A 27899-nucleotide genomic window follows, 5' to 3' on the forward strand; every position below is an offset into this window, starting at 1 on the left:
AGCAGGGAGGTGGGGGGCACTGGTCCTGTTCTCCTCTCACATGGCTACGCTCCAGTCTCATTAACAACTCTTCACCTGGGGGAGATGGCGGGGCAGCAGACTTGAACATTGCTCCAAACTGACATCTCAGCTAAGGCAAAATGATAAAAAATAATTCTTTGTGCCAACGCTTGCTGGATGACGAGGGATAAAAAATATTTAAATATTAGATGGATATTCATTTTGTAGAGAGAAATCATTTCCCTCCTTTCACTGAAGCTGAGAGGACTCCCCCTCCTCCACTTGGCTGTTCCCTTGGGTAAACAGTTTAAAAGTGCTAGAAATACTCTCCCACCCTCCCCGTCCAACTTTAAAAACAAACAAACAAAAACAGGATTCCTCAATGCCTTACCAGTGAGAACAAACAAATCTAGCAATAATTAACTTTACAATATTTTTATACAGGGTTTAAGGCCAATCCTCTTCTTACAGTATGTACAGTCCCACCCCCGACCATCATAAAGACATTAAATTTATTTCATAAGTTGTCCTCTGAAATGATATCGTATTAGTTCCTCAGTTTAAATCCATGTGCCTTCATCCGTCGTCTTCACATCCACAGTATTTTCTTCTTCTTTTGCCACCAGCGTGTACAGTAGTGCTTCGGTTTGTAAGCGAAAAAGCCAAAGAGACGTCACTCTTCGTCTGTGCAAACCTGAAAGACGAGGTGCAGAAATCAAGTGAGTGACTGCTGGACCATCAGTGTTGGTGTAAACTGAGAATAATGCTTCACCTTGACAAACGGGTGATCGAGAAGCATGCTGGCCGTCCAGCGACGTTTCGGTTCGCTCTCGAGGCAGTGGCCGAGGAAGTCCTTCCCCTCTGTGCTGATCTTTTCGGGGATGGGAGGTTTGTGGCCCATGCCCACTTTGTACATGATCTGAAAGTTGTGCTCGTACTCGTGCCAGGGCCTCTGCAAGTAAAAAAAAACCCTCAAAGTGAGCCATTTCCTTGTTTTTCCCTTTTGTTTTGTTTTTTATGGCTCAGGAGAATTGGTTAGTTGAGGGGAGGAAATGAGGAAGTGAACATGTTGGGACACGCAGGCGAAAATGAGCATTTTTATCTTTCAGCTACCAAAATAAAAAAAAAGTTCTAACAAACGTTTCTGAACTTGAAATTGCTGTTTCATGTAGCAGCTACAGTCAGCCTGTTATCTTCTTCAAAGTGACAATAACATAACCTTTGCACATTCCTCCCTCTCCTTGAGATCTCTTTCCATCGCTTCTCACCTTTCCAGTCACCATCTCAATGAGGACGCAGCCCAAACTCCAGATGTCTGCTGCGCGCCCATGACCTTCCCCCTTTGCTCTTGTGATGACTTCAGGAGCCATGTACGCTGAAAAATTTAAACACAGGCATTTGGTTACGATCTACGGATGCATTTACAGGTGCTGGTCATAAAATTAAAATATCATGAAAAAGTTGATTTATTTCAGTAATTCCATTCAAAAAGCAAAACTTGTATATACTATTCATTCATTACACACAGACTGATATATTTCAAATGTTTATTTCTTTTAATGTTGATGATTATAACTGACAACTAATGAAAACACCAAATTCAGTATCACAGAAAATTAGTTAAGACCAATAAAAAAAAAGGATTTTTAGACATGTTGGTCAACTGAAAAGTATGAGCATGTACATCACTCAGTACTTAGTCGGGGCTCCTTTTGCCTGGATTACTGCAGCAATGCAGCGTGGCATGGAGTCCATCAGTCTGACACTAGTGCTCAGGTGTTATGAGCCCAGGTTGCTCTGATAGTGGCCTTCAGCTCTTCTGAATTGTTGGATCTGGTGTATCACATCTTCCTCTTCACAATACTCCATAGATTTTCTATGGGATTAAGGTCAGGTGAGTTTGCTGGCCATTTAAGAACAGGGATATCATGGTCCTTAAACCAGGTACTGGTAGCTTTGGCACTGTGTGCAGGTGCCAAGTCCTGCTGGAAAAAGAAACCTGCATCTCCATAAAGTTGGTCAGCAGCAGGAAGCATGAAGTGCTCTAAAACTTCCTGGTAGATGCTGCATTGACCTTGGACCCCAGATAACACAGTGGATCAGCACCAGCAGATGACACGCTCCCCCCCCAAACTATCACTGACTGTGGAAACTTGACACTGGACCTCAAGCAACATGGATTCTGTGCCTCTCCTCTCTTCCTTCAGACTCTGGGACCTAAACCTTGAGCCTCAGATAAATGTTAAATTATTATTTTTAAATATGAACGTTTCTGATGACTTATTTTATGTATGAATATTTCTGTTCAGTGCCCTGCGATGACTTCTGTTGTGACTTGGCGCTATATAAATAAACTGAATTGAATTCCAAAGGAATTGCAAATTTTACTTTCATCAGAGAACATAACTTTGGACCACTCAGCAGCAGTCCAGTATTGTTTGTCTTTAGTCCAGGGGAGACACTTCTGACACTGTCTCATGTTCAAGAGTGGTTTGACACGAGGAATGCAACAGCTGAAACCCATGTCTTGCATACGTCTGTGCGTGGTGGTTCTTGAAGCCCTGACTCCAGCTGCAGTCCACTCTTTGTGAATCTCCCCCACACTTTAGAATGGGTTTTGTTTCAATCCCCTCCAGGGTGCAGTTATCCCTAATGCTTGTACACTTTTTTCTACCACATTGTTTCCCTCCCTTTGCCTCTCTATTAATGTGCTTGGACATAGAGCTCTGTGAACAGCCAGCCTCTTTAGCAATGACCTTTTGTGTCTTGCCCTCCTTGTGCAAGGTGCCAATGGTCGTCTTTTGACAACTGTCAAGTCAGCAGTCTTCCCCATGATTGTGTAGCCTACAGAACTAAACTGAGACCCTTTAAAGGCCTTTGGTAGGTATTTTGAGTTAATTAGCTGATTAAAGTGTGACACCAGGTGTCTTCAATATTGAACCTTTTCACAATATTCTAATTTTCTGAGATACTGAATTTGGGGTTTTCATTAGGTGTCAGTTATAATCAACATTAAAAGAAATAAACATTTGAAATATATCAGTCTGTGTAATGAATGAATATAATATATAAGTTTCACTTTTTGAATGGTATTACTGAAATAAATCAACTTTTTCATGATATTCTAATTTCATGACCAGCACCTGTATAGTATTTTTAATAATATGGCCTGGATTTAGTTAGAAACAAGTTGTTTTGCAGAAAGACGATTAGAATGACAAGACAGAAAACATGTTTAGTGTAGCAACACAGACTTTCAGGAAGTCAAAGGTTTTCTGGTTCGACAGTGATTAGAGTGAAAACAAGGAAAAGGCATCAAATGTCTACAAGAACGTTTTGTTTTGTTACACCACTTCACGTAATCTATGACCTACAATAAGTCATTTCTTTAAGGTTTAAAGATACAACCAAATTTTTACACCTAATTTCAAAACACATATTTCCATTTCTTTGTTGAATCCATGAAAAAAAAAAATTATACTGACGACAATATTTTATTTTAAAGTTGTATGTCTGCACCAACAGGATATGAGCTACTAGCTAAAAACTCGACAGACGGTGATGAAGCAACTGAAAGATGAAGAGTTTCTCTGGTCCAGAGTCAAGTCTTAGCTGGATTTCTAACAAATGACTGCTCATCATGGTCATGTATGGCAAAATAGCTTACTGGTGCAAAAAAAATACAGTTTTAACCTTCTCTAACTGTTAGCTTGGGCACGTTTTGTAAATGCAACTAACGAAATGGGAACAAAAGTGACAACAAAGGGACAGCAGACACCATTTATAACTGGTTATTTGGTAAGAAAATACACTTTTAAAAGAAAAAAATATAAAACGTATATGATTACTTGAAAGAATACATATCATCCACCGCCTCTCGTGCCAGAGTTCATTTTATGACGAGAAAGGACAGAGTTACAGCAGTTGTGGTCAAACCTTGGATGTGATGTTATGCTTAGTCTCACGTGTTCTTGTGAAATGTGTTCACACTCTGAGGTATATGTTGGCGATGATAATCTGCTACACCAAATATAGCTCAGTATCTATAAATCGGAATAAATTATAGCCTTTTTGTGAAGGCAAAGGTCAATAAACTGTGGCAGCCATCTTGTACATGGTTGACTCCAAAAACTAATAAATTACAGGTTTTATATGATTAACGTATTTTCTGCTGTAAACCTTGCACCGCCCTGTAAATCACGTCAGTCCAAATATGTCTAATAAAGTGGAAAAATCCATAAATATGTCGCTTCGCCATATAAGTCACATTTATTATGCGTCACCGCTGACAGCCCGGAAATGTGGACTGGTGTTTTGCCAAAAATCGATTGGCTGCCAAATGGCGGCTGCAGGAGCATGCATGGGAGGACTTTAACAAGAATTTAACAAGCTTAACACTTAAAAACAATTATTTGTTTGCTCAAAATTGTAGCAAATGTGTGTCTCAGTCTAACTTTTCCTTAATAAATGCACTTTGACGATCAAATCAGCTGCATTTTCAAAAGCCAATACACGGAAACAGGAACACGCAGAGGGCGACTCGCTGTCCATTTCTACTAAATTTAACCAGATAAACACCTAAAAACAATTATTTGCTTGCTCTACTTTATAGTAAAGGTGTGTCTTAGTTGAACTTTTACTTAATAAATGCACTTCAGTGGTCAAATCAGCTGCATTTCGCCAGGGAGGCGCAGCGAAATGAAGCTGATTTGACGGTTGCTCCAGGCAGATGACAGTGGCAGGCTATGGCAAGTCAAGTGTGTCATTAATAGCCACTTTTACCTATTACATGACACAACGGCATGCCATACTGCAAAACTGCCATCTAGGGGCTGAAAATGGTAGTGTTTAATATTTTCAGTCAGAATGAATGAAAACGGGTCATATCTCAGCCAAAAATTGGTTTATAAATATGGGAAAAAATCCATAAATAGGTCACTTTGACGTATAAATCGCAGGGCATGCAAATTATGCAAAATACCGCGACTTACACAGCGAAAAATACGGTACTTTCTGAGTTTCAATAAAATCTCTCCTGTGGTTCATGAGATATTTTGCTAACAGACAGACAGTCTTGACACTAAAAATTAATGCAAACATTTTAAACAAAGATGAGTTTGAATTGTTAGCACTTAAAGTGTGTGCTGGGGAAGATATTCAGGTTCTACAACAAATTATAGCTCAATATCTGTAAATCTTCAGCGTTATGGCCACTATTGTTTTTCCTACACTCAGTTATCTATGAAGACCATTCTAAATTGGGTTGATTCCAAAAGTTAATTACCGTAGTTGTAAATGTTCATACATTGATTGTTTTCTGAGTTTCATTCAAATCCGTCCAGTAGTTCATGAGACATTTTGCTAACAGACAGAGCTGAGTCCATACTTAATAGCAAAGTTTTAAAAGCAGATTTTGTGAGAACAGTTAATGATTGGAGTATGTGTTGTGAATGACTAAGATTTTAGCTCAATATCTGTAAAAATGGCTGAGTTGAAGCCATTTTTGTTTTTGCTAAGATTGTGTACTTGTGGTGGCCATCTTGAATTGGTAAAGCCTGGAAGCTTAGGACTTCTGCACATTACTTTACATGTTAGTAACGGACAACACAAAAACATTCATCTGTGTAAATACTGAATACACAGAAAAGACCTGCAGGAGGAGGGAAAAAATGAAATGCCTCCTCTAGGTGGGGCCTGTAACTCTGAGACTTACCTGCTGTTCCCAGAGTGCTGTTCACCTCCCCAGGCATGGTGTGAGTATTGTTCCTCAGCTTGACCGAGCAGCCAAAGTCACCCAGCTTAATCAAGCCAGATGATGTCAGGAAGATATTGGCCCCTGTTGAGAACGAACCAAACAAAGAAACTGGTTATAAACTTTAAGGTCGTCCCACAGGAAGAAAATCGTGTGATATAATCTCAAACCTTTGATGTCACGGTGAACAATGCCATGCTCGTGCAGAACATTGATGGCTGTGGTGATCTGTTTACTGTAAAGCCTGATGACATGTTCCTGGAGTCCCAGTCTGGAGACCTCCTCCAGCGTTCCCTCGTCGCAGTACTCCATAAAGATGTACATCTCCTCCTATAGATGAGTATGTGCATGTTTATACCCATCTGTTTCAGTTTGCAGCACTTGTTACCTGGTTGGACGGGTTGTATGAGAGCGTCCTACCCGATGCAGCTCAACTCCAAAGTATCGCACCAGGTTTGGGTGTTTGATGCCTTCAAATATTTTCAGCTCATCTGCCGTCTCCTTGATGGTTTTGTGATCATTTGGCTGGAATCGGATCTACATAAAAACAAGACGCATTTTTTTAACCATCCTCTAAAATTTGTCTTTCAAAACTTACTGGACTGAATTAGCTGTGCTACACACCTCCTTCATAGCCATCAGCTCTCCAGTGTCAACACTGATGCAGGTGTACACCTTTCCATACTGGCCCTCACCTGATTTCACACAAAATGCAACATCACTATCTGCACGGGTGATAAATGAGCTGCATCATAACCAAAAAGGTCACCCCATAGACGTACCTATCTTGTTGCCCCTCTGCCACTTGAAAGTCACCTTCCGGAGTCCAACATGCATGACGTTGTCGTAGGACTTGGGCGTGTGACACACTTGACCTATGATGTTGCGTTGCTTCATCAAGGCGTACCGCTTCTCGTCGAACTTACGAATGGAGCGACGGACGGCCTCCATTGGGCTTTGTCGCGCTGCCATGTCTGACAGGAGAAACAGGAAGTCAACATTTTGTAATACCGTATGGTCAGTGACGTTCCTTACAAATGAAGGTGCTCACCTTTGGACTGGCTGATGAAGGTGCGGAGCTCCCAGCTTCTGCGTGCGGCGCTGTTTGGATCTCCTTTTGGGTATGAAGGTTCTGCGAGAACAAAATAAAACAATTATACAAGAATTTAAAAGAAGAATGGTAGATATAACAGCCTTGCAGGTTACTAAACACTCCAACCTTCTCTGTCCTCAGTGGGACTGGAGTGGCGGCTCAGGGATTTAAACGTCAACTCTGCTGCCACCGAAGAAAGACGATCATTCTCATGGAAATTGGATCCTCTGTAGAGACATGACAGAAACTCACGCAACAGTCAAAATCTACTCATTTCAGTCTAAAGAAAGATCAAAGTTTGCATTTATTACAATTTCATGCACTAAGTGGCTCTATCAAGTTAATTGTGGAAACCAAGTCATGATTCAAAATTGGGTGCATCATCTTTGAGACATTTTAATCCATCAAATGAGTCAAATTCAATAGACTGGGCATTATTTATAAAGATAAACATATCTCACAAGGCTGACAAGTTATACTGTCAAGCTACAAATTCTCTATCAGATACCATTCCTGCATTATAGCACGGTGGCGGCAGCAGCCTGATATGGGCGTTTGTCAGCAAAATACAGAACTATCCAACTAAGCACCTGAAATTTGTCTCGAGGTGCATCTTTTACAGGGTTCATGACAAATTGCTTGGCCAAGCCATACGTCATATTAATATATTTGAAAATGGAATTTAAACAAAAATCTAAGTTGGAATTTTGTCTGGTAGTGCTCTAATTACAAACTAAAATGTTTAAACTGTAAAGTCACGGGTTTGAATATATACGTGTCTGAAATTCTGATTTTGGTTTTCTAATAAAGGATTTAATTATGGTATAATACATAAAATTAGATTTAAAAATGGAAAAGAGTTAGGGGCCCCGATTTCCTTAATTTTGGGAGATCGGACGATACATGAAAAACTGATTTTACAGAGTTTTTGTAGTTTTAACAATTGTCTAAACTTCATTTATATTTCAGAGCACTACTTCATGGCCAGTTAAAACAAGTTTGTATCATTTCTAGGATATAGTTCAAGGGTATGTTTTTCAATAAAATAAGATTAGAAAATTGAAGGTGCATTGTGACCTTATAACACCCGACAGTGTCGTTTATAAAACAAAATTGGAACGGGCCAGTCAGGCTTTTTAGAGATCGGTGATCTAAAAAGAACATCTGTTAACACTTCCCAAGAAGCAGGGGCTCGTCTTAGAGTACCTTTTGAAGTCCATTGTGAGTTCAGAATCAATTCTTGTCTTTCACACAAGGTTAGATTGCTCAAATAAGCATTCCGATTTCAAGCCCACACTAATGCGCCACAAGAGTGTAAAAGCAGTAAATCACCAGCGTCAAAGCAAGACTGATGCAAAGAGAACTAAAAAGCAGACTATTATACGTCACGCTTTCATTGAGGCAGAGTTCATTTTCACATCATGCACAACAATCAAGTCTCTTCCCATGACCAGTGGTTAGAACTTGTGTGAAGTTTGGATATGTTCTATTTTCAACTTTGATCACATGTATGCTTTATCAAAGCCTTTAAAACTCAGAGGGTTTAGAAATCGATTTTTAGATTTAGAAAAATCATCAGTGGACGTCACCAATTCCCTGCCAACTGTATTTTCAGCATCTAATCAGCAAATTAATAATAATTAAAAAACAAAATGCTGTGTTATGGACGCAGCATCAGTTTTGATGACATGCAAGGTAGAAGGATAATGCCTCAGGATTTGAGTTGGAACAAAGATTAAAAAAAAACTTTTAAAAAGATCGAATACACGCAAACTAAAACTTCTTAAAATAAAAATAAAAAATTACGGTGAATGAAATCTTTACGTGCTAGATATGCTATAATATTGAATTTTATGTTCGTTTCAGGACAGTGAGGAAGATAAAATCAATATCAGTCAAGATTATTAACCAAAACCTCAAATATATTTATGCCGTATATCCTTCAACAGAACCAGCTATATTTAAGAAGTCAACACCATGGGCTAAAACAACAACCATGAGGCATTTCCTTGTTCCATTACTGGAAACTTTACAATGATTTTCATTTGTCACTGAGGCTGTCTCTGCGAGCATTTCTGCTTTAGGACAAGGCTACCTGACTTCACTGGGGCTGCTGCCAAGTGCTTTCATGTGGCTTTGTTCCCCTGGGCCCTGAGGGACGGGCCGAGGGCCATTGGGGAATAGCTGGTTCCGAAGATCGCAGGGAAGACTTCGAGAGCTGCGTGGTGAAAAAACACACTGAGGAGCGCTGCTTAGGGAGGTGGGCTTTGTGAACAGATGTATGCGTGGGTGACTGGTTGTGGGACAGACACTCAATCTCGATATTAAACGTAAGCATTAAACATACTCATTACAAAGACACACAGATCTGTAAAGATGAAATATATATATATATATATATATTGTTCCCTCATTTATCACAGGTGTCAGGGACCATGCCTCCCTGTGATAAGTGAAAAACCGTGTAACAGAGATACAGTAGTCCAAGTAGTAGTAGTACATTTTAGTATATTATATATATATATATATATATATATATATATATATATATATATATTCTAAACAATGTTTCTAAATGCTATAAAAGAGCACAGAATGTCATGATTTCAGCTCTCTGCCTCCTACTACACTTTGCCATCTGCAAGCGCTTTCGGCCACGCCCACTTCTTTGGTGCAGAGCGGAGATACGACACGCTGCAGAAGGAAGCTTCTACTGCAGCTGTGGGCTGCATACAGGTGCTAAATCATTTATTTTAAATAAAAATTCCATGCCAATTGTGTGTCTCATCCATCAATCAGCCAATTGTGCGTCATGTCCAATCTTATTTTGAAAAACTGTGACAGAGCGAGTCCGCGAGAAATGAATCGTAAAGTAGCGAGGGACTACTGTGTGTATATAAGCAGCATATGCACACAGAGGCTGACACATGCTTGTTTTGAAAGTGAAATGATAAAATAAAGCCATGCAGTAAAGCATTCAAAGAAAAAAAACTTCAAAAACTTGAACTTTAGTAACTTACCTGAAACCTTCAGCATTGGGAATAAACAAATTGGGGTTCGGTGGATCACTATGACAGCGCACAGGGGCAGGAACTTTCACAGGACGAGGACTATTCCTGGGAGCTGGAAAGACAAACACCCACAGTATATTCACAGATTCAAATATGTAGTTAAATAATACACATTTTAATCGTTTTTGTGCATTTAGTGTCAGCTTTGATTAAAAACATTTTCCAATGGGACCGCTGAGCATATTCCAACTTCTATGGAATAATGATATCAAACAAGCGGCTCAGTTATTTTCATAGCTTTGTGTAGTGATGGTTTTTACTCATGTGGCTTTTAGCTTGGCAAGGTTGTGACGCAGCTGAAGTTTAACCTATGCTGGGATTAGGCATGTCGCGATAAACAACAAATCAATTGATCGCATGAATAGGGAATTTGGATGGCAAAAGGCTCAACTCCGGTGTTCTTCACTGACCCCTCCCTTTTTCTTTTCTTTAAAATCTGTTTTAACCGTCCAAAATCGTGTTTTTGGATTGTTAAAAGCAGCTAAGCTGAGAAGCTAAGCTACGAGCTAAGCTAACAGGCCGACCTCGGAGAAAAAAACCTCTGTCTTGTCAAAGCTCCAAAATTCACAGTTGAAACCCGTGATTTCGTGGAAAAAGTTTTTCTCTGCAAAAAGAAGCTGAGAACTTGTTTACTGATTTTTTTAAATTAAAAACTTTGTGTGAAAAATGCTATGCTAAAGAGCTCAAACCACACGGAGTCCGCCATTTTGAGAACCGAAAAACAGGAACGAGAGAACGCTCATGTCACGTCAAGAGGCCTCCCTTCCATTTTTCTTAAAGAGACACGCTGCTCGCTCCCTCACTATCCATCCTTCGGCTCAAACTGTCTTATACTGCCATCTAGTGGTCAAAAAAGGTACTAGACACAGAAATTAACCAACATTTCTTCTTAAATTTGACATTACTAATTATCATTGTCTAATTTCAAACAATATTATCGTTTATCACAGTAATTTCTGAGACAATTAATGGCCCAGTAAAATTTGTTATCGTGACAGGCCTAGATGGGATGTGTTCTAACAAACACCCAGTTAAAAAAAACAAACTTAACACTCTTGACCCTGCAAGACCACTGAGTGCAGAGTGTTACGATGAAGAGTGGCACAAATAAACCTTTTTATTGCCATGGTGAGCCACAGATACAGAGTCTTCCAACACTTCATACCACAGCAGAGCAACTTACGGATGTAGATGCCAGTAACTGGGCTATGAGGTTTTCCAATCACATGTCCAATACATTCATTCATCAAGGCTTGCAAGCTCTGTAAAAAATAAAATCACCATCCAATCATGCCTTTTGTATAAGATACATAAAACAAATAAATAAAAAAACGTAAACCCTTACCAGGAAATCCTCCTCTGGTAAGGCAGATATAAAGGCTGGTTCGATGGCCTGAAGAAAGTCAAAACCCTGAGTCGCCCACCTGTGGAAGAGGAACAGTAAGGTCAATCTGTGTGCCCCAAAACTTCAGATGGTCTGAAGAGGAAAGTGAAAGTTGGGACACCACTTGAGCTCCTAATTAGAAAGACATAACTTGTACTTAAGTCATCATAGCAATACACCAATGTCATTAATGTTTTGTTGCAATCTAAGCTGATTGTCCTCTGAAGAAGGATCACTGAAATTCAAACAGCTAAAAACAAAATCAAATTTGAGTTTGGTCTATTTACACAACTTGTTGCTCATAAGTTGCTTATAAAACTACAAATAAAATGCTAGTTTAACATTTTGCCATACGTTCCTGCAGTAAGGAATCTGTGATGTTTTCCACTGCAGCTGAAATTAAGGCTTTTGTTTTCAGCAGGTGAATTTTAGCTCATTCTGACTGAAATCACACGACGACATGGAATGGAGAGCATCTCTGCTATCAACTCTGCTGCTTTTGCATAGAGATAAGACAGTACATCCTTGCACACTTCTGAATTTATCTTTTTGTCACTAGTCAATAAACACTATTGACTTGAACAATGTTTATGTGTGATGTTGTACTTGCCCTGCTGAGGTCTTTCCTTTATGAAAGACATTGTGGTAAGTAACATTAAAATCAGCCACTTTTCTGTTTTTTCTGGATGTTGTAAGGGGTGTTTTCCACTTTACCATGAACTATTCTTGCCTTCATCAATCTCTTTAGTCTTCTACCGTCATATGGGCCTTTTAATTTTGCAGATCTCAACGTATTCTTGATTTCAGAGTAGAAAGACCCGTTTCACTTGCATTTAGAATTCTTTGACAACGCAGTAAATGCTACTGGAAAAATCAAATTGAAGTCTCTTCAACACATACCGTAATTTCTGGACTATAAGCCACTACTTTTTCAAAGGCTTATACAACGCTGCGGCTAATTAATGGATTTTTTTTTTTTTGACTGGCTAACAAGCTTCATGCTGCCAAAATATTTAGCATCGTCACACCCAGGCACTCACATAGCTGCCCAATACATGTCTCTCTTGTGGGCTGGGTCCTCGTGACTCAATGAGACTACCTGTATAAATAAAAGGTAAAAAAAAAAAAAATCTGACCAATGAAATTACCAAGGTCACAGTGGACCAATAAAATGGGGAAGGGAGGAGAGAACGGGGAGCAACTTTTGCTCAAGTCTGCCAGTGGATCCTCACAGCGGAGCAGGAGGAGGATGAAGATAGCAATTTACGACTTCTGGTAGACTACTGTGTTTTTTTTTTTACCAGCCGTGTTACAGGCACTGAAAAAAACCAATTACTGTATGTATTTGTGTACGTTACCGATATGTATTTAATTAAAAGTTTTAAAAAATCTTTCTGTATAAATACCTCATATTACAACATGGACACATAAATATGTACAAAATTATTATTATATATAATTTTTTATTATTATCTATTATTATTATTATATGTAATTTTTATATATTGTTATTATTTTATATGTAAAAAATTAGTTTATAATTTCTGGCCTATATATGACAAAATTATTATTTTTTTATTTAGTGGGAGCGGCTTATATTCGGGTGCGCTCAATAGTCCGGAAATTACGGTAATCAATAAGTTTAATTGTGAACAAACAGAAGACACCAGTTTACTATAACAAACTGAGTTATGCTACATTTTAGAGAAATTTCTGTAATTTCTAAATCCTTCCTTTAATTTGGAAATGGTAACCCTCAAATTAAAGCTGTCAATCTACAATTTTTAATTAATTTAATAGAGGAACAGAACACTGGCTGACAGAGCAAATGAATGTAAAGAATGACAAGCACATGTCAGTATTTACAAATAGAAAGTTGGGTCTCACCTAGGCTTGGTGCCCCTGCCACTCTCGCATTTGGTCAGAACATACGTCATCCATTTCTGCGCAAAAGCTATGTAGCGTTCACCGATCCTCTGTCTGAACTCCCCTGACATCAAGCGAACCACCTCCTTGTGGTACTATTAATAAAACAGTAAACAGCTGAAATAAAAAAAGCAAGTAAACACACACAGTCACTTTGTATTCCCTAAAAATATTTTACCTCAAAGGCAAAATTGTATCCCTGGATCATCGCCTCCCTGTAGTACTGATGCAGAGTAGCCGACTCAGAATCCTCCACCTCCGCCTCAAACTCTGTGGTGAACATGTACTCCACTTGGTCAATTGCTGTGCTTATCTTGACACACAGCTGCAGGGCTTTGTTCTGTGCCAAGAAAAAAAAAGTCAAGAATTACGAGTTAACAATTAGGTTATTATCATGCAAAGTTTTGTGTAGAAAGCAACTGATGGCAGCTTCACCACAGAATGCAGATCGCATACAGTGATACATTTTTCCTCTACGTGGTAATGTGGTATTGAATGGAACAGCTATTTAAGTTTAGTAGGTTTGCTTTTTTAGGGTAAATGAGCACAGCTGCAGTAAAAACAGATATGAATGTAGAACACAGATAAGCAACTGTCTATTCAATACATAACACAGGGTTATGTAAGCACCTTCAAATCTTCAAGAGCGCTAGCAATGAGAGGCTGACTTGATGTTTGCTCTCGGCTAAGAGTAAGCACATCCTCCATGGACTGCTGAAAAGCCTTCCGCTGGCTCACCAGATGAGATGACTGCATCACAATTAGGAGCAAATTCTCCACCTAAAAGACAAGTCGGATCAGTGAAAGCTCTCCAAACGCCAAAAACGCATTAAAATCCAAGCGGTAACATACCTTCATGGCCTTTAAAGTGTCAACGGTTTCCATCTGTGGGACCAGTTTGAGCAGCTCACCGTCCCACTGAGCCCAGTCAGAATCTGTATTCGAGTCCCCGGCTCCATGTTTGCTCATGAGCAGGTAGGCTTCAAACTCTACAATTTCATCATGCTCTTTTGAGCAGTCTTTGCCAGCAGCAGCATTCAGAAGCTGAAGAATGAGAGGCCGCTGATCCATTAAGCAACTGGGAACAAACACCTGAAGCTCTTCCAAGCCTGGTATCTGAACCTGGAGATAAAAGTGTCAAAGAGTTACATAAATGACATAAAAGAAAAAAAACTGTACAGTATAAAATAAATAAAAAAAACTTGGGAAAATCAAAAAACAAGGACACCTTGACATAGTTTCCCTTTTTCAGAGCCTTCAGAAGACAAGACACCCCACTGGCAATGCTAAAAGCTGCAGCTATCTCCAAATCCTGCAGAGAGGGAATCAAACAAAGTGTAGGAAAACACATTCAGTGGGCTGAGTGAACAGGTGATGACTTCACTGCAAAATGAGTAAGGCTGTGATTTTTGGTTTCACACAATGATTGTCACCTTGCGGAGCATTTTGGCAAAGCCCAGAGCCTTTGACGCTCGCTCCCGGGCCTCGTGGAACAGCTCTTTCAGTGACCGACTAGTTTTAATAACTGGTCGCCTATAAAATACAAAAAAATATAATAAAATAAAAAATGTTGAATACAGTACTGCCATTGGACTGAAAACAAGGACAAATTTATGTAATTATTACTTATTAAGTGTTTTTTTCTTCTTCTTTCTTACCTGATCTCATCAGAAGCTGTGTTGTCATCAGCGCTTTCCCAGAACTGATTCCCGCTTTTCTGCAAACCAGCATCAAGGAACTCTCCAGTGGACTCCAGCAGCATGCCAGCAATGTTACTGCAAAAGCAATTACAGTCCTTGTTTTTATTAAAATGTTGGTCTTGCAACTCAATACTTATTGAGATAGCTCAGATTTTTGAAGCTGTGACTTTAAGCAGTGATTCTGAGTAGTCTGCATTGCACCTTACTGCAATCAGTCTTTTTTTATGCGTTACAGCTAAGGTTAACCCAGGACAGCAACGACAACAACGTAGGACAGCAACGACAACAACGTAGGACTGCACCGATACCACGTTTTATTTTCAAACCAAGCACCAAAGTTTGAGCACCTGCCATGTACCGATACTTACCGAGTACTAACATGAATACTAATTAATGCTATTATACTTTTTAAAATTACAGAAATCCCTCGATACTTCGCGGTTGGTTTATCGCAGATTCGCTCTATCGCAGTTTTTCAAAATAAGATTGGACATGACACACAATTGGCTGATTGATGGATGAGCTGCACGATCAGCACGGAATTTTTATTTTAAATAAATTATTTTAAACTATTTGGCACCTCTGCGCAGCACACACTGCAGGATAAACTTCCTCCTGCAGCTGAACAGCTGATCTGCGTGCAGAGTGGAGAAGTGGGCGTGGCCAAGAGCACTTGCAGGTGGCAAAGAGCAGAGGAGGCACAGAGAGGGAAATCACGACATTCTGTGCACTTTTAGAGTGTTTAGAAACATTGTTTAGAATATTGCAAGACTGCTATTAGCAAACTGTTTGAACTCTACACTTTATTAGTTTTTTTAAATGATACTAGATTTCATCCCTCCTCTTGGCAGTTTTGCTGAGCATAAGTTGAAGTCAGCTTTACTTTTGCCTTCATAGTTCACGTCAAAATACCTACATGTTTTCATTTTTTACATTTGATGGCTGTTAGCAAACAACTTTGTGGAGCACTAACATCACCAACTGGTAAGGATTGTAAAAACGAATGGGGGAAAAAAAAAAATAAAAACATTGCTTTTTATTTTCTTGCACAACCACCTGACTGCTCACCAGTACTGGTTACTGTGATACTGGAACATTGAGTACAAATACAAGTACACACACGTACATAAAATGGACCAAAACCTGATACTGGTATAAGTGCATCCCTGCACTAAAGCTTCTCCACATTGGCTATGACAAGTCTGTTTTTTGTTGTTGTTTTAGGCCTGTGGAAAGTTACAATAATACAAAAAACTTTAAAGGTTACTTTAATCATTTCATAGATGGAATAGCTAGTAATTGTGTTTGGCAGAGACATTTGATATGCTCTGTTACAGTTTTCATAATGAGCTGAGAGTTGGTTGCTTGCAGGGGCCAGCAGTGGACAAAACAACCCTGCCCACGTCTTTATTGCCCCAAGCTGTTGGGCCACTCGACAAGTTGGAAGTCAGGTTACGTTCTGCAGGTTGACTCACCAGAAAAGTTCCCCAGACTGGGCCTCCCCTCCACGAATGTATGGAGTGATGACTTTAGTGAAGTTCCATTCCTCCTCTAAGAGGTTCTTTAAGCTGTGGGAGGCTTGAGGCAACTCCTGTAACATCTTGATCCAACTGCGCATATACTCAAAATAAACCTATAAAACAGAACAACGTTATGCAACTACACTACTTTTTTATGCAACTTTAAGAATGCAGAAATCATCAGCTTTTGGGATTAAACAAAAATTTCCATCTTTAAAGAACTCAGAGGAACTCTTACCACTAGCATTTTGTGAAGGTCTTCTTCAAACTCGTCAATATTGGCATTTGTTTGCAAGCCTTGAGCATCAGTCCCCACGCCACGAAGCATGAACTGATAATACTGCTTCATCAGAAGGCCTCCTTTAAGAACCTCTTTACATTCACGCACCAACTGCTTGATACTGAGCAGCGAAGGGTCTCCAGCCGGCCTCTGTTCAAGTCGTAGTTTAAGGCATTCGTGAATAACGTTGAGGAGGACTCTGCACAGCTTGAGGAATGCTGGCTGGAAGGACGGGAGATCCATGTTCAGCAAATCCTCCCAGGACACCTGGTCGGCTCCTAACTTGGGATCAGTTTGACAACTGGTAGACAATACGTGGTGTGACAGCTCTGGCAGGTAATCACTGTACATCATGGGGTCTGGGGAGTCTGCAAACTGCAGGTGGAAAAAGTACAGTAAACTTACATGTTTAAGTACAGTATTTCTAAAACTATCGTTTTAAAAACTTTAAAAATAGCATTCAAAACTCTTTTCTGGTTCCTCAGCCCATTACAGATGTCTAAACATAACTTGTAAATGGTAAATAGACTGTACTTGTATAGCACCTTTCTATATTATCAAGATACTCAAAGTACTTTACACTACAATTTGTGCCCTCATTTATACATTCATACAGCACTCTACTAGATCTATACAAAGAATAATCAATGCTTTATCACATTCATACACCGATGGGACACACATCAGAGGCAATGAGGGGTCCAGTGTCTTGCCCATGGACACTTTGGCATGTGACTGCTGGTGGAATCAAACCCCCAACTCTTGCACTGGAGGACGACTGCTCTAACCACTCAGACACAGCTGCCCTTGTGTCTCCTGCAAGCTTGTTTCTTCTATAACAATCAAAAGTTAGTTAAAGTTAAAGGTAAGTGCTATATGTCATCACTGTATGTTCCCATAAAATGACGTAATTGGTTCTCTGCATTTATCCGATCACACCTGGGATACACCCAGGTGGAGCAGTGGGCAAGCTACCGAGTGCCCGGGAAGCAAATTAGGGATAAGGTTTCTGGCTCAGAGACACCACGACATGTGGGGCTCAGAGTCCCCACGACATGTGGGAATGGCTGGGAGTCAAACCGCGACTTTCTGGTCCCAAGTCGGCTGCCCTGTCTATGCCCCATCTCGGCCCCTAAATGGATGATCTACTGCAATAAATGCAACTATTAATTTAACAGTCCTTTTTTATTCTTTTACCTATCATATTATAGCATTAAGGTATGTATTATTCAACATTGATTAATGGAAAAAATCTCAAAATATCCTTCACATTATGGGAAATCCAGCTTGCAATATGACTCCTGTCCACCTGATATATATAAATAAAATTGACTTCATCTGATGTTTGCCTGGTTGTAAATTTGCTGAGAATACTGCACCTAGTTTAGAGAAATGCTTCAAACTGTATCACCACACTGACCCTGAAAATATAATCAGCTTTCCAAGAAAACGTGGTTCATATCATCTTTTTTTTACTTTTGACAAAATAATCTAGCAGACATTTGGTCCAAACTCTGTCATGATTGTTCAAAACAAGCAACAAATATATGAAATACACCAGAAATTAGTTCATTACGGGACTACAAAAAAAAAACTGTTTTCATTATTGGTTCATATGATTGCTTCTCCAGGAAAATATTGTTAAATGGAGGAAAAAAGGCTACAGTAAAATTATATTTAAAAAGGAAAACACTGGAATAAAATCACTAAAATAAGAATATAGTAATAACAAATGGCACTAGCAATATTTTGATCCATAATAATGAATACAACGTTTCAAGCTTCACATATATTTAACAAGGACATCTTTAATATGTCATTTGTCTCTTAATCCTGCAATGAGACATCTCCCAATAATCCAGTGATATTGGTAAATTTCAACAGTGTGCTTTGTGAAAATTATCAGTGACACAGTAGTAGTTTATCAAAATCTCTGTTAAGCTGCACTTGTGTAGATATAATAATTAAACGTGCGCTTAAAGATAATTTTAAGCGCATATCAAGCACAGCTGGCAAACAGAGTGAAAATTAAGTGTAGTCTGTGTCAGTGATACCAATTAAAAAATGACTTAGCATTCCTTGAAGGAATGCACATCAACCATGGCCAGAGTTTAAGACTACCGTATATTCCGCCGTACAAGTCGCATCAGTCCAAATATGTCTAATAAAGTGGAAAAATCCATAAATACGTTGCTTTGGTGTGTAAGTTGCAGGGCATGTAAATTATGCAACAAAAAAAAAAAAAAAAAAAAAAAAACAACAACGTGACTTATAGAGTGAAAAAATATGGTCATCATCTTATGTGACAGAATTATATTAAAGCTGCTTTGGTCAACCCTTGAGAATAACATTACGTGATCTCATGCGACATCTCACACTCATGATATGTTATAACTCTCAGCTACTACCTCATCGAATTTTAAACCAATGTCTACAAAAAATACAGAGTTATAGCTATCTTAGTAATGGCTAAGGTTACTTTATGAATACCAAAGTTCATGCTCAATAATCCAGGTAGAAAAATCCAACAAAGTTAAGTCAGGTCCTCTGGACGGTTACTTTTTGTAGAAACGTTTCATCTCTCATGCAAAAGACTTCCATCAGTCCGAGGAGCCACAAAAAACTCAGTTTTATAAATAAAAACCATCAAACTGGTTGACCCACTATGTGAAGGTGGTATTTATAAGACTGAGTTCGTTGTGGCTCCTCGGACTGATCAAGTCTTTTGGATGAAAAACGAAACGTTTCAACAAAAAAGAAACTGTGGATTACTTTCTGAATGTTTCATTAAAATGAAACAAATGGGTAATTTGATATGGTGTTAATAGACAGGGTTGACTCTGGCAGGTTATACTAAAGTTTGAAACAAAGAGCTTGCAGAATGAGCAGCCCGTACAGCAGGGGTGTCCAAGCCAAGTCCTCGACACCCACTATCCTACATATTTTACTTCTTTCCATGCTCCACCACACCTCGATCAATGATTGAATTACCAGTATCTCCTTATGTTTTGCAAAAGGGGCAGCACGGTGGCACAGTTGGTAGAGCTGCTGCCTCTCAGTGAACAGGTTGCCCTGGTTCAAATCCCAGTCCAGGGAAAAATAAATAAATAAATAACTGATTTATCTATTCATGTTTTACAAAATCCTGTTAATCACCCATTTATTCAAACCAAGTGTGTTTTAGCAGAGAAACATCGAAAACATGGAGGATAACGGCCCTCAAGGACCAGGACTGGACACCCCTGACTTAAGAGTACTGGTATGTATTGTGAATGACCCTCATCTACACCCACATCAAATTTTAGCCCAATATTTGTAAGGCAATTTCCGTATTTTCTAGGGTCACTTGGATGTGGCAGCTATCTCATATTGGGAAGTCTTCAAAAAGTTAATCAATTGTAGATGTAGATCCAATGATTACTTTCTGAAAGCTTCATTAAAATTCCTCTGGTGGTTCACGACATATTTTGGTAACAAACATCAGAACATGCACACACACGGGCAAAAACATTGCCGTCCGCTTTTGCCTTTTAGCAATAAAGATTTGATCTGGATCCTCATCTGATACTTGGAATCTGATATAGAAACAAAAAAACACCACATGGTTCGGCCATAACAGTGTTAGAGAACGTTTGATTTTGTTCTGTTCAATGAGAAATTATTTATAATGAACTGGTATTAGCGCAGTGTTTAAGAAATGATGGCATTACCTCAAGTGCAGGAGTGTGTCGAAGCAGCGCTGCTCTGGCCCTCTGAAGAGATCGGTCCATGAGTTTGTGTAGTCTAAGTATCAATTTACGCAGTCCCATCTGTTTCAAAGCTTTATCCACAAATGGTCTGTAAATGGCTGTGGGGCAGAAAACTTCTCCTATTGCAGTCAATTCTGAATTTCTAGCAGTAGCAGTTGGGAGAAACTCCTCCTCTGACAGCAGTCGAGCAAATTTAGGAGTCAAGGTGGGAGAAAGCTCTCCCTCCGTTATGTGCTCAACTTCCTCCTGCTCCTCCTCCTCGACATCTCGGTCCTCTCGGTCACTTTCAGGTGTAAAAGTAGCCGTAGAGTCATTTTCCCCATCTTCCTCATTATCATCTTCATTTCCACGGGAGCAGCGGGGTGAGGGTATCTCAAAGACAGGCCACCCGATACGGGATAAGTCATGTAGGCCCAACACGGTGGCCATAACACGCAGCTTCTGGTTGAGGTCTTGGGTGATGTTGAGCCACAGACAGAGTGCCTGCACCCTGCCCTGAAAGTCTCGAGCTGCATATTTATCGTAGTCCTTCTGTAACGCCTGCAATGAGGGGTACAAAGCTTCAACAGATTCCAACAGTTCCATAACCTGTTTGACCTGCTCAAAGGCTAGCCGTTGGCATTGAAGATGCTCCTTGCAATCAGTGCCAGAACCTAGAGGCTCTGCTGCATTCATTGCTGAAGACGATGAGGCACTGAAGCCCCAGTGATCTAATCCACAGTGGTTGGTCTTTGCTACAGGAACCTCCTCATCTCCAGAAACAAGATGTGGAACATTCTGACAGTTCCCCTGGACTGTTTGAGCCTCTGAACACTGAGCTCCTCTCAGGCTGCCATAGTTTACCTTAAAGTGCAGCACTTTGTTGATGATGTCAGGGATGACTTGACGGGCAGTGAAAAGATAAAGGTCTTGGTCATGGGTGGAACGGCGTGCGTGCCAAGCCTGCAGCTCCAACCAAATGACCTCATTGTTGTGACCCATAAAAGCCATGTTCTCCAAGCCTCTCTGCTCCTTCTCCTTCCTCTTAGAGGACATAGATGTTAGCTTAAGTAGCAGACGCAGAGTTTCAAAGAACTTGAGGCGGTCAGCGGGACAGTCTGTCCTTGAGGTTTGCCGATGGGTTCGAGCTATATGGGGCATGCTCACAGGTAGCTTACCACTGCTGCAGCCCAAGCTTAAGTAATGCTTCCTGGGATCCATATTGATGGGACCAAAATGGCTTGACTTTGCATGCTCTACTATTATAAAAGAGCCTTCGAAGGTCTTCTTCTGGTCTCTTTCTATAGAACGGAGAGTGGCCTTTTGTTTCTTTCCCTGCTTGTAGTTGTGATCCTCAGGGGTCTCTGCTGGTTTGGGACCGTCTCTCTGAGCAGCGGGGCTAACATCTGCTGGATTGCAGACTCAAAGTGAGTACCATACAGGCATAATTTCCATAGAATTATTTAACAAATACACTGATTACGTTACCTTTGTTTGGAGACCGACCTGCACTTCTTTGGCCAGCTTTCTGATTCTTGCCATGCATGCGCTTTATTTGACGTGCAGAATAAGGAGGTGTTGTGCCATAAATCACTTCCTCTTCCTCACTGGGCGTGTCCCAGGAGTCATCCATCTCAGAGTTCTGCTGGGACGCATTTCCCCTGCCCGGTCTGTGAAGAATAAATGGCGTTAAGGAAAATTTGACCGAACAAATATGTGACACACGTTGTTTATTTATTTATTTACATAAACTAGAAGAAATGCCATGTGGCAAGATGTTGGACCATTTCAATCATGTAGAAAATTAAAACCCATGAAATGTGTGTGTAATTAGGCCTGTCGCGATAAACAATAAATCAATTAATCACATGATAAATAAAAATTATCGACATCATTTTCATTTATCGGCTTTATTGTTTCTTCGTGTCTCTCTCTTTCTACTGAAGACACTGGATGACAAAAAGCTCAACTCCGGTGCTCTTCACTGACCCCTCCCTTTCTCTTTTCTCTTTAAAATCCATGTTAACCATGCAAAATCGCCTTTTTGGATCATTAAAAGCAGCTAAGCTGAGAAGCTAAGCTACAAGCTAAGCTAAGCTAAGCTAACAGGCCAACCTCAGGGAAAAAAACCCTCCGTCTTGTCGAAGCTCCAAAATTCACGGTTGAAACCCGTGCCTTTGTGTAAAAAAGTTTTTCTTTGCAAAAAGAAGCTGAGAACTTATTTACTGATTTTTTTAATTAAAAGCTTTGTGTGAAAAATGTAATGCTAAAGAGCTCAAACCACACCAAGCGGCTGCCATTTTGAGAACCGGAGACAGCCCATGTCACGTCAAGGGGCCTCCCTCCCATTTTTCTTAAAGAGACACGCTGCTCGCTCCCTCACTATCCATCCTTCAATTCAAACAGTCTTATACTGCCATCCGGTGGTCAAAAATGGTACTACATGCAAAACAAATTAAACATTTCTTCTTAAAATTGACATTACTAATTATTGTCAAATTTCAAATAATAATATCGCTTATCACAATAATTTCTGAGACAATTAATCGCCCAGCAAAATTTGTTATGACAGGCCTATGTGTAAGGACAAACTGCACTGAGTTATTTGCTCCCATAGCAAATCACTTCTAATGCATGACAAACAAGTTGCTAAATTGTAACTAGACTCAGTATCTGCAGTTGTCAACAGTAAGAATCAGAAGTCCATCTGTTGGAATCTGGCTTCCTTCTAAATGTATTACAGCAGTGTTCTGTGCAAGCCTAAAGCCGTCTAGATGAAGGATAATAACCTATGGTAAACATGGTCACTCAAACGGATACATGGCTACGTTCATTAAATATGACTGCTAAGGCAACATCTACGCTGCAAAAACCAAGACTTCTAAGAACACCGAGTCAATCCCAGGTGCACAAATGTTAAACCAACTGCAAACTAAGTAAGAATGTAAAACAACTTGTTACTTCATTAGATCAAAGTGAACCTTGAGAAACAACAAAAATGCAGACATCATGGTGGCTTAACAACATTTCAACATGACTATGAATTCCAAGTAAAAAAAATTAAAAAAACTTTTGAGGATCTAGTTGCAGAAAGCAGAAAACACTCAAATTAACTTGAACCTTTTCCTTTAAGGAACAAAACGACAACCCTTCCTGGATCGTAAAGTCAATAGCTTTGTTTTGCAATGCCTTTTTATGAGTATTTTTTTAAACAGGATTAGAGAGAAGGGCATCCCTGAACCCACTCCGCTGACCCTCAATAAAAACAGACAATAATAAAAAATAAAAAAAAGATGTGGAGCAGCATTAAAATGAGTGATATTTGTACGGATCACCATTAGTTATTTCACTTAAAGGCATTTCCCAACACGTGTCTGTTAATGTGCGTACAGACGGAACAGAAAGGGGCAAAGCTATATCCTTTTCCCTGGGGAGAAAGTGTGTTAAGGCGTGAAGGAGGGGTAATCTGAAAATCAGTTGTTGAGGCTTTTCAGGGAGCCAAAGAGAGAAGATCCAGATTCTATTGCCCATCTGCCCTATCGCAAAATCTGTCTCTCTCCAAAGAAATGCACAATGACTCTGTGAGCAGCTGGACAAGAAAGGCAGACAGACACCTGCTGCTTATTCTGCAAGTCTAGGTATACCAGCAATTTAATATAGAAAAAATGAGAAACTGCTTGGATGTTAACAATATTGCTCATAACAACCAGGCTTGCTGAGTCAGATATTTGATAATGATCTTAATATTCTAGTTTTATCCTTACAATTTAGGAGAACTGGTTTTGCACTAGCAGAAAATAGGCCCAATGAGTCATTTTCATTGTAATAATAGAGCATTAGAAACCACTATAAATTATTTTTTACAACTAGAATCATATCCCTGTAACAATGCAACTATGTATTTCAAAACCTCTTTTCCTTCAAAATTTTGCTGCATCAGGTGATGAATGAACATTTGTAAACTTTACAAGAGACATGCATAGCCCTGGGGTGCCTAAGGACAAAAATAGCCCATGCATGAGAGAGGGAATGAAACCAAGTTTTAAAAAAAATAAAAAATTTGTACATGCAGAAGAGCAGCATGACTAAATCACTCAGGAATGAAAAAAGGGCCAGTGACGCCATCACTGCCGGTTGTTTGTTAGGTTGCCATGGGACATTTCAAGCACACGTTGTGCAGTTGCAGGAAAGGCTGTGAAAATTCTTGAGTTTTTTTATTTTTATTTTTTAATTTTCCCTAAACCTACGCACAGACTGCACAGAAAAAGTTGGTGGCCTGCAAGTCTTGCAGTTAACCACAGCCACACTATGGTCCTCAAGCTGCCCCTGCTGACTACCACCAGTGAATTATCACTGCAGATGGTGTCTGGCTGCGCTCAATGGCTCATCGGATGGCTCATTGGAACTCCAATAAAGGCCAGTGGAATGCTACAGCCCCCAGGCAGAAACACTAAGTGAATAATAAACAGCACAGAATCTAAAGTCTTTTCTGAATAGAGACAAGCAGAGATACGAAGGGTTGCCAGAGTCAGGAGGGTGGCAGGGGGGCTGACCTTTGACATCAACCATCCACTCTATTATACAAGCAAGGGGCACTCTATTGAATAGCTCTGACACGTGGCCAGTGAGGCCCACAGCTGAATGCCACACAGCTGGTAAGTGAGCACACTTGCTCACAATGTCCAAACTAAAGGGGATTTTTTACTAAAAGAGAGGAAAAGGAGGAGAAGGTGACAGAGGTTTTGTAAGAGCACACTTTGCTCTAATTAGGTCATGCTAGCATAACTGAAGGTCTGCAGGCTAAATGCATACTTTGATGACCCCCCACTCCTCACTGTAAAAAGCATGTGCCAGCTAAGCAACTCCTTTGAGCCCATAGTTAAGAGTTGACAATTGTCATGCAAATAAAATGTGCACATGTAATTTCTTTCCTATAGCAGTGCAGCAAATCAATATGAATCTCTGAGCAGTGGCCATCCTGCAAGAAATGGGCAGAACTGATGAGATTATTTTGTCGTATGGTTTTAATCATGGTTTTTCGGAATTCAGAAACAATGAACACCATGTACGTGACCACACCCATTCCCCTGAACAGTGTGACATTGCAAGGATTGGACCTCCCTGCCTTCCCAACTTAGAACTGTGCAAAGCATTAAATGTGTATGTGTGCAACAGAGGGCTTTTTCCCTGCAGTATATATATATTTTACAGTAAATGCATGATTACAAATCATTGCTGGGTTTACTGTTTAGACTGCTTGTAGCATGAGTCATACAGTAAATGGAGCGATTTTCAGTTTATTTACTGCACAACCCTTACATTACAAATGCATCCATCTGCTCCAATTTTGAAACTCGATCTGAAATTGTGGCGTCACACGCAACAGACCCGACTTGCGCTTTCTTTTGCAGCCATGCATGCTACAAACATCAAATCTAGCCCATAGTCCTGTAATTCTAAAGCACTTAGCTACCTCTGATTGTTTCCTTCGTCATTAACAATATTCCACAATCTAGGAAACATCAGCTGCCACAGAGTCGTTATCACAAAGATGCTATTGTCTCAAAGGAATAACAGATGAGAGAGAGGGAGAGAATGTGAAAGCTTCCATCTCTAAAGCAGGTGTGGGCAGAGATAGGATGCAGTTAGGAAATGCTAGAGGACAGTCCATCTGTATTCTGCAGCCTGCGCTGCTGGCAAATGTAGGCATTAATGAGTTCTGCCCAAAGAGATCCTGCAAGACTCTAGACAGCAATCTACAGCACACAGTGCACCACATCCTGCAATCTCTGGAATGCCTGTGAGCCACAATGTCTTCAGACAGGCTGAGAATGAGACATTATTGACAAAGGACCTCTGTACTTGCAAAGATAGAGATAGCCTTCAATTGTTGAGCGAGCACATAACTCATCTTTCTCAACATAGCTGTGCAGTAATGTAGTTTATTTTGCAGAGCTCTGCACTCTGCACACAACAGACAGAATATGGATTCCCTGCTAAATTTGCAGCTTTGACCATGTGTTGTCACCACAGATTTGCCATTTATCTATTAAGATTTTTTCTAAAAACATGACTACATCCGTAAAACAGACTGAAAAAAATGTGTGCATAATATTAAACTTTGGTGTGTGAACAATAAATACCTGATTTGCTCTCATCAATTGCACAGATTCATTATTCCTAGTGAAATTAAATGGGACACAGCAATACAAATACACAAGGCCAGTATTGCATAATATGGGCTGTTTGTGTATCCAGTTTAACACAACTGGTTTGCACGTAATTATTAGTGAAATCCCGGGCAAAAAACAGAACACTGGGTATTTCCTTAAGACCAGGATTATGGGACAAAGACCTGATCCAAGCAGATAAATGCCCTGAAAGTTGCTCGCTCTGCAAACAAACAACTGTTTGTAAAAGAGGGAGGAGAGGGGAAGACATAACAGCGGATTCCTAAGGGTCAGACTGGGGGGGGCAGTTTTTCCGATTTATGTGCACTAGTGACAAAACGTCCTAAATAATGGCATGCATTCTGCAAAAAAAAAACATATCGATGTTCATCGACTTTAATAATGCAAACTCCTTCAGACTAATGCAATAATGAGTCAACTTTACAAACCCGGTAACACAGCAACTATTACACGGTTTTAGATTTTTAAAAAATAAAGAAATGTGCACAAAGCGTGGAGTTCACGAACAACAGAAACGAAAAGTCCAGCTGAAGGATTAACAACAACAGTGGTGCACAGCACGCTAGCTACAGCCAGCGAAGTTTGCGGTTCGATGAATTTGCACATCTCAAATAAACAAAACAACAACGCCTCAAAAGTCCGCGTAGAGAAACCCACCTTTTGACAAAACCCTTCAAACTTCAGCTCGGTTCGTGCGCGTTGGGAACAATAAACTGACACGAAGAGGCGACACTAGCTAAGCGAGGATGTTAGCTTGACATGTTTGCACAGTTATTCCTCCCGTCTTTATCTTATCGCGTGACAAGCGTTTTATCTTTCACGGTTGAGGCCAAAATTATCAATTAAGAATGTAATATCCTCGACAAAAGTGCGATTAGAACGTCGGCTCGGAAAAAAAAAAGTTTACAACTCCTCCGTTGCAAATGCATTCGCTGCAAGCGTACCACTGTTTGACAGGAAGTGGATTTCTGAAGGAGTGCGCGAGCGGCTCCCTATTTAGCAACGCGGGCTCTCGGTGGTACAGCGTCTGTTCAACAAAACCGCATACCTGCTGGGTTTGTTCCGATCCGGAGGCTCCATAGCAAAACAGCGGCGTTTTGTTCCTAGCCGTGCATGGACTAGAGCATGTCTACTTAATGTCGGACACACTTTGCACTTCTAAATCTTTGCAACGAAGGTGGATTTTTGGCTCTTTAAAGCACTTTCCTTCCGCCGGCACCGTAGCCTTTCGCTTGTGCGTATGCCGTCGCCATC

General features: G+C 40.1%; 1 protein-coding gene across 1 annotated transcript; it reads right to left on the reverse strand.

Moving 5' to 3' along the window:
* Positions 1 to 388: 388 nt before the first annotated feature.
* On the reverse strand, positions 389 to 27899 carry map3k4 (mitogen-activated protein kinase kinase kinase 4). Its single transcript, XM_037685197.1, has 26 exons — positions 27694 to 27899; positions 21943 to 22124; positions 20437 to 21860; positions 16685 to 17101; positions 16402 to 16559; positions 14885 to 15001; positions 14660 to 14759; positions 14455 to 14538; positions 14079 to 14348; positions 13857 to 14006; positions 13405 to 13566; positions 13188 to 13321; positions 11262 to 11340; positions 11100 to 11178; positions 9866 to 9968; positions 8941 to 9063; positions 6972 to 7072; positions 6804 to 6884; positions 6535 to 6726; positions 6377 to 6447; positions 6173 to 6289; positions 5923 to 6082; positions 5714 to 5836; positions 1269 to 1375; positions 773 to 952; positions 389 to 694 (listed from the first exon to the last, which is right to left on the reverse strand). The coding sequence occupies exons 1-26, from the start codon at positions 27723 to 27725 to the stop codon at positions 674 to 676; spliced, it is 4767 nt and encodes a 1588-aa protein (XP_037541125.1). The 5' UTR covers positions 27726 to 27899; the 3' UTR covers positions 389 to 673.

This window comes from Nematolebias whitei, chromosome 1 (assembly GCF_014905685.2).
Source record: "Nematolebias whitei isolate Nwh7 chromosome 1, NemWhi1, whole genome shotgun sequence".
Classification (NCBI taxonomy): domain Eukaryota; kingdom Metazoa; phylum Chordata; class Actinopteri; order Cyprinodontiformes; family Rivulidae; genus Nematolebias; species Nematolebias whitei.

Coding starts and splice junctions, on each gene's coding strand:
- map3k4 (XM_037685197.1), bottom strand. CDS start 27,725: ATGGAGCCTCCGGATCGGAACAAACCCAGCAG. Junction 22,125..27,693: donor GATCGGAACAAACCCAGCAG/GTATGCGGTTTT, acceptor TATTCTTCACAG/ACCGGGCAGGGGAAATGCGT. Junction 6,727..6,803: donor CTTCATCAGCCAGTCCAAAG/GTGAGCACCTTC, acceptor TTCTCCTGTCAG/ACATGGCAGCGCGACAAAGC.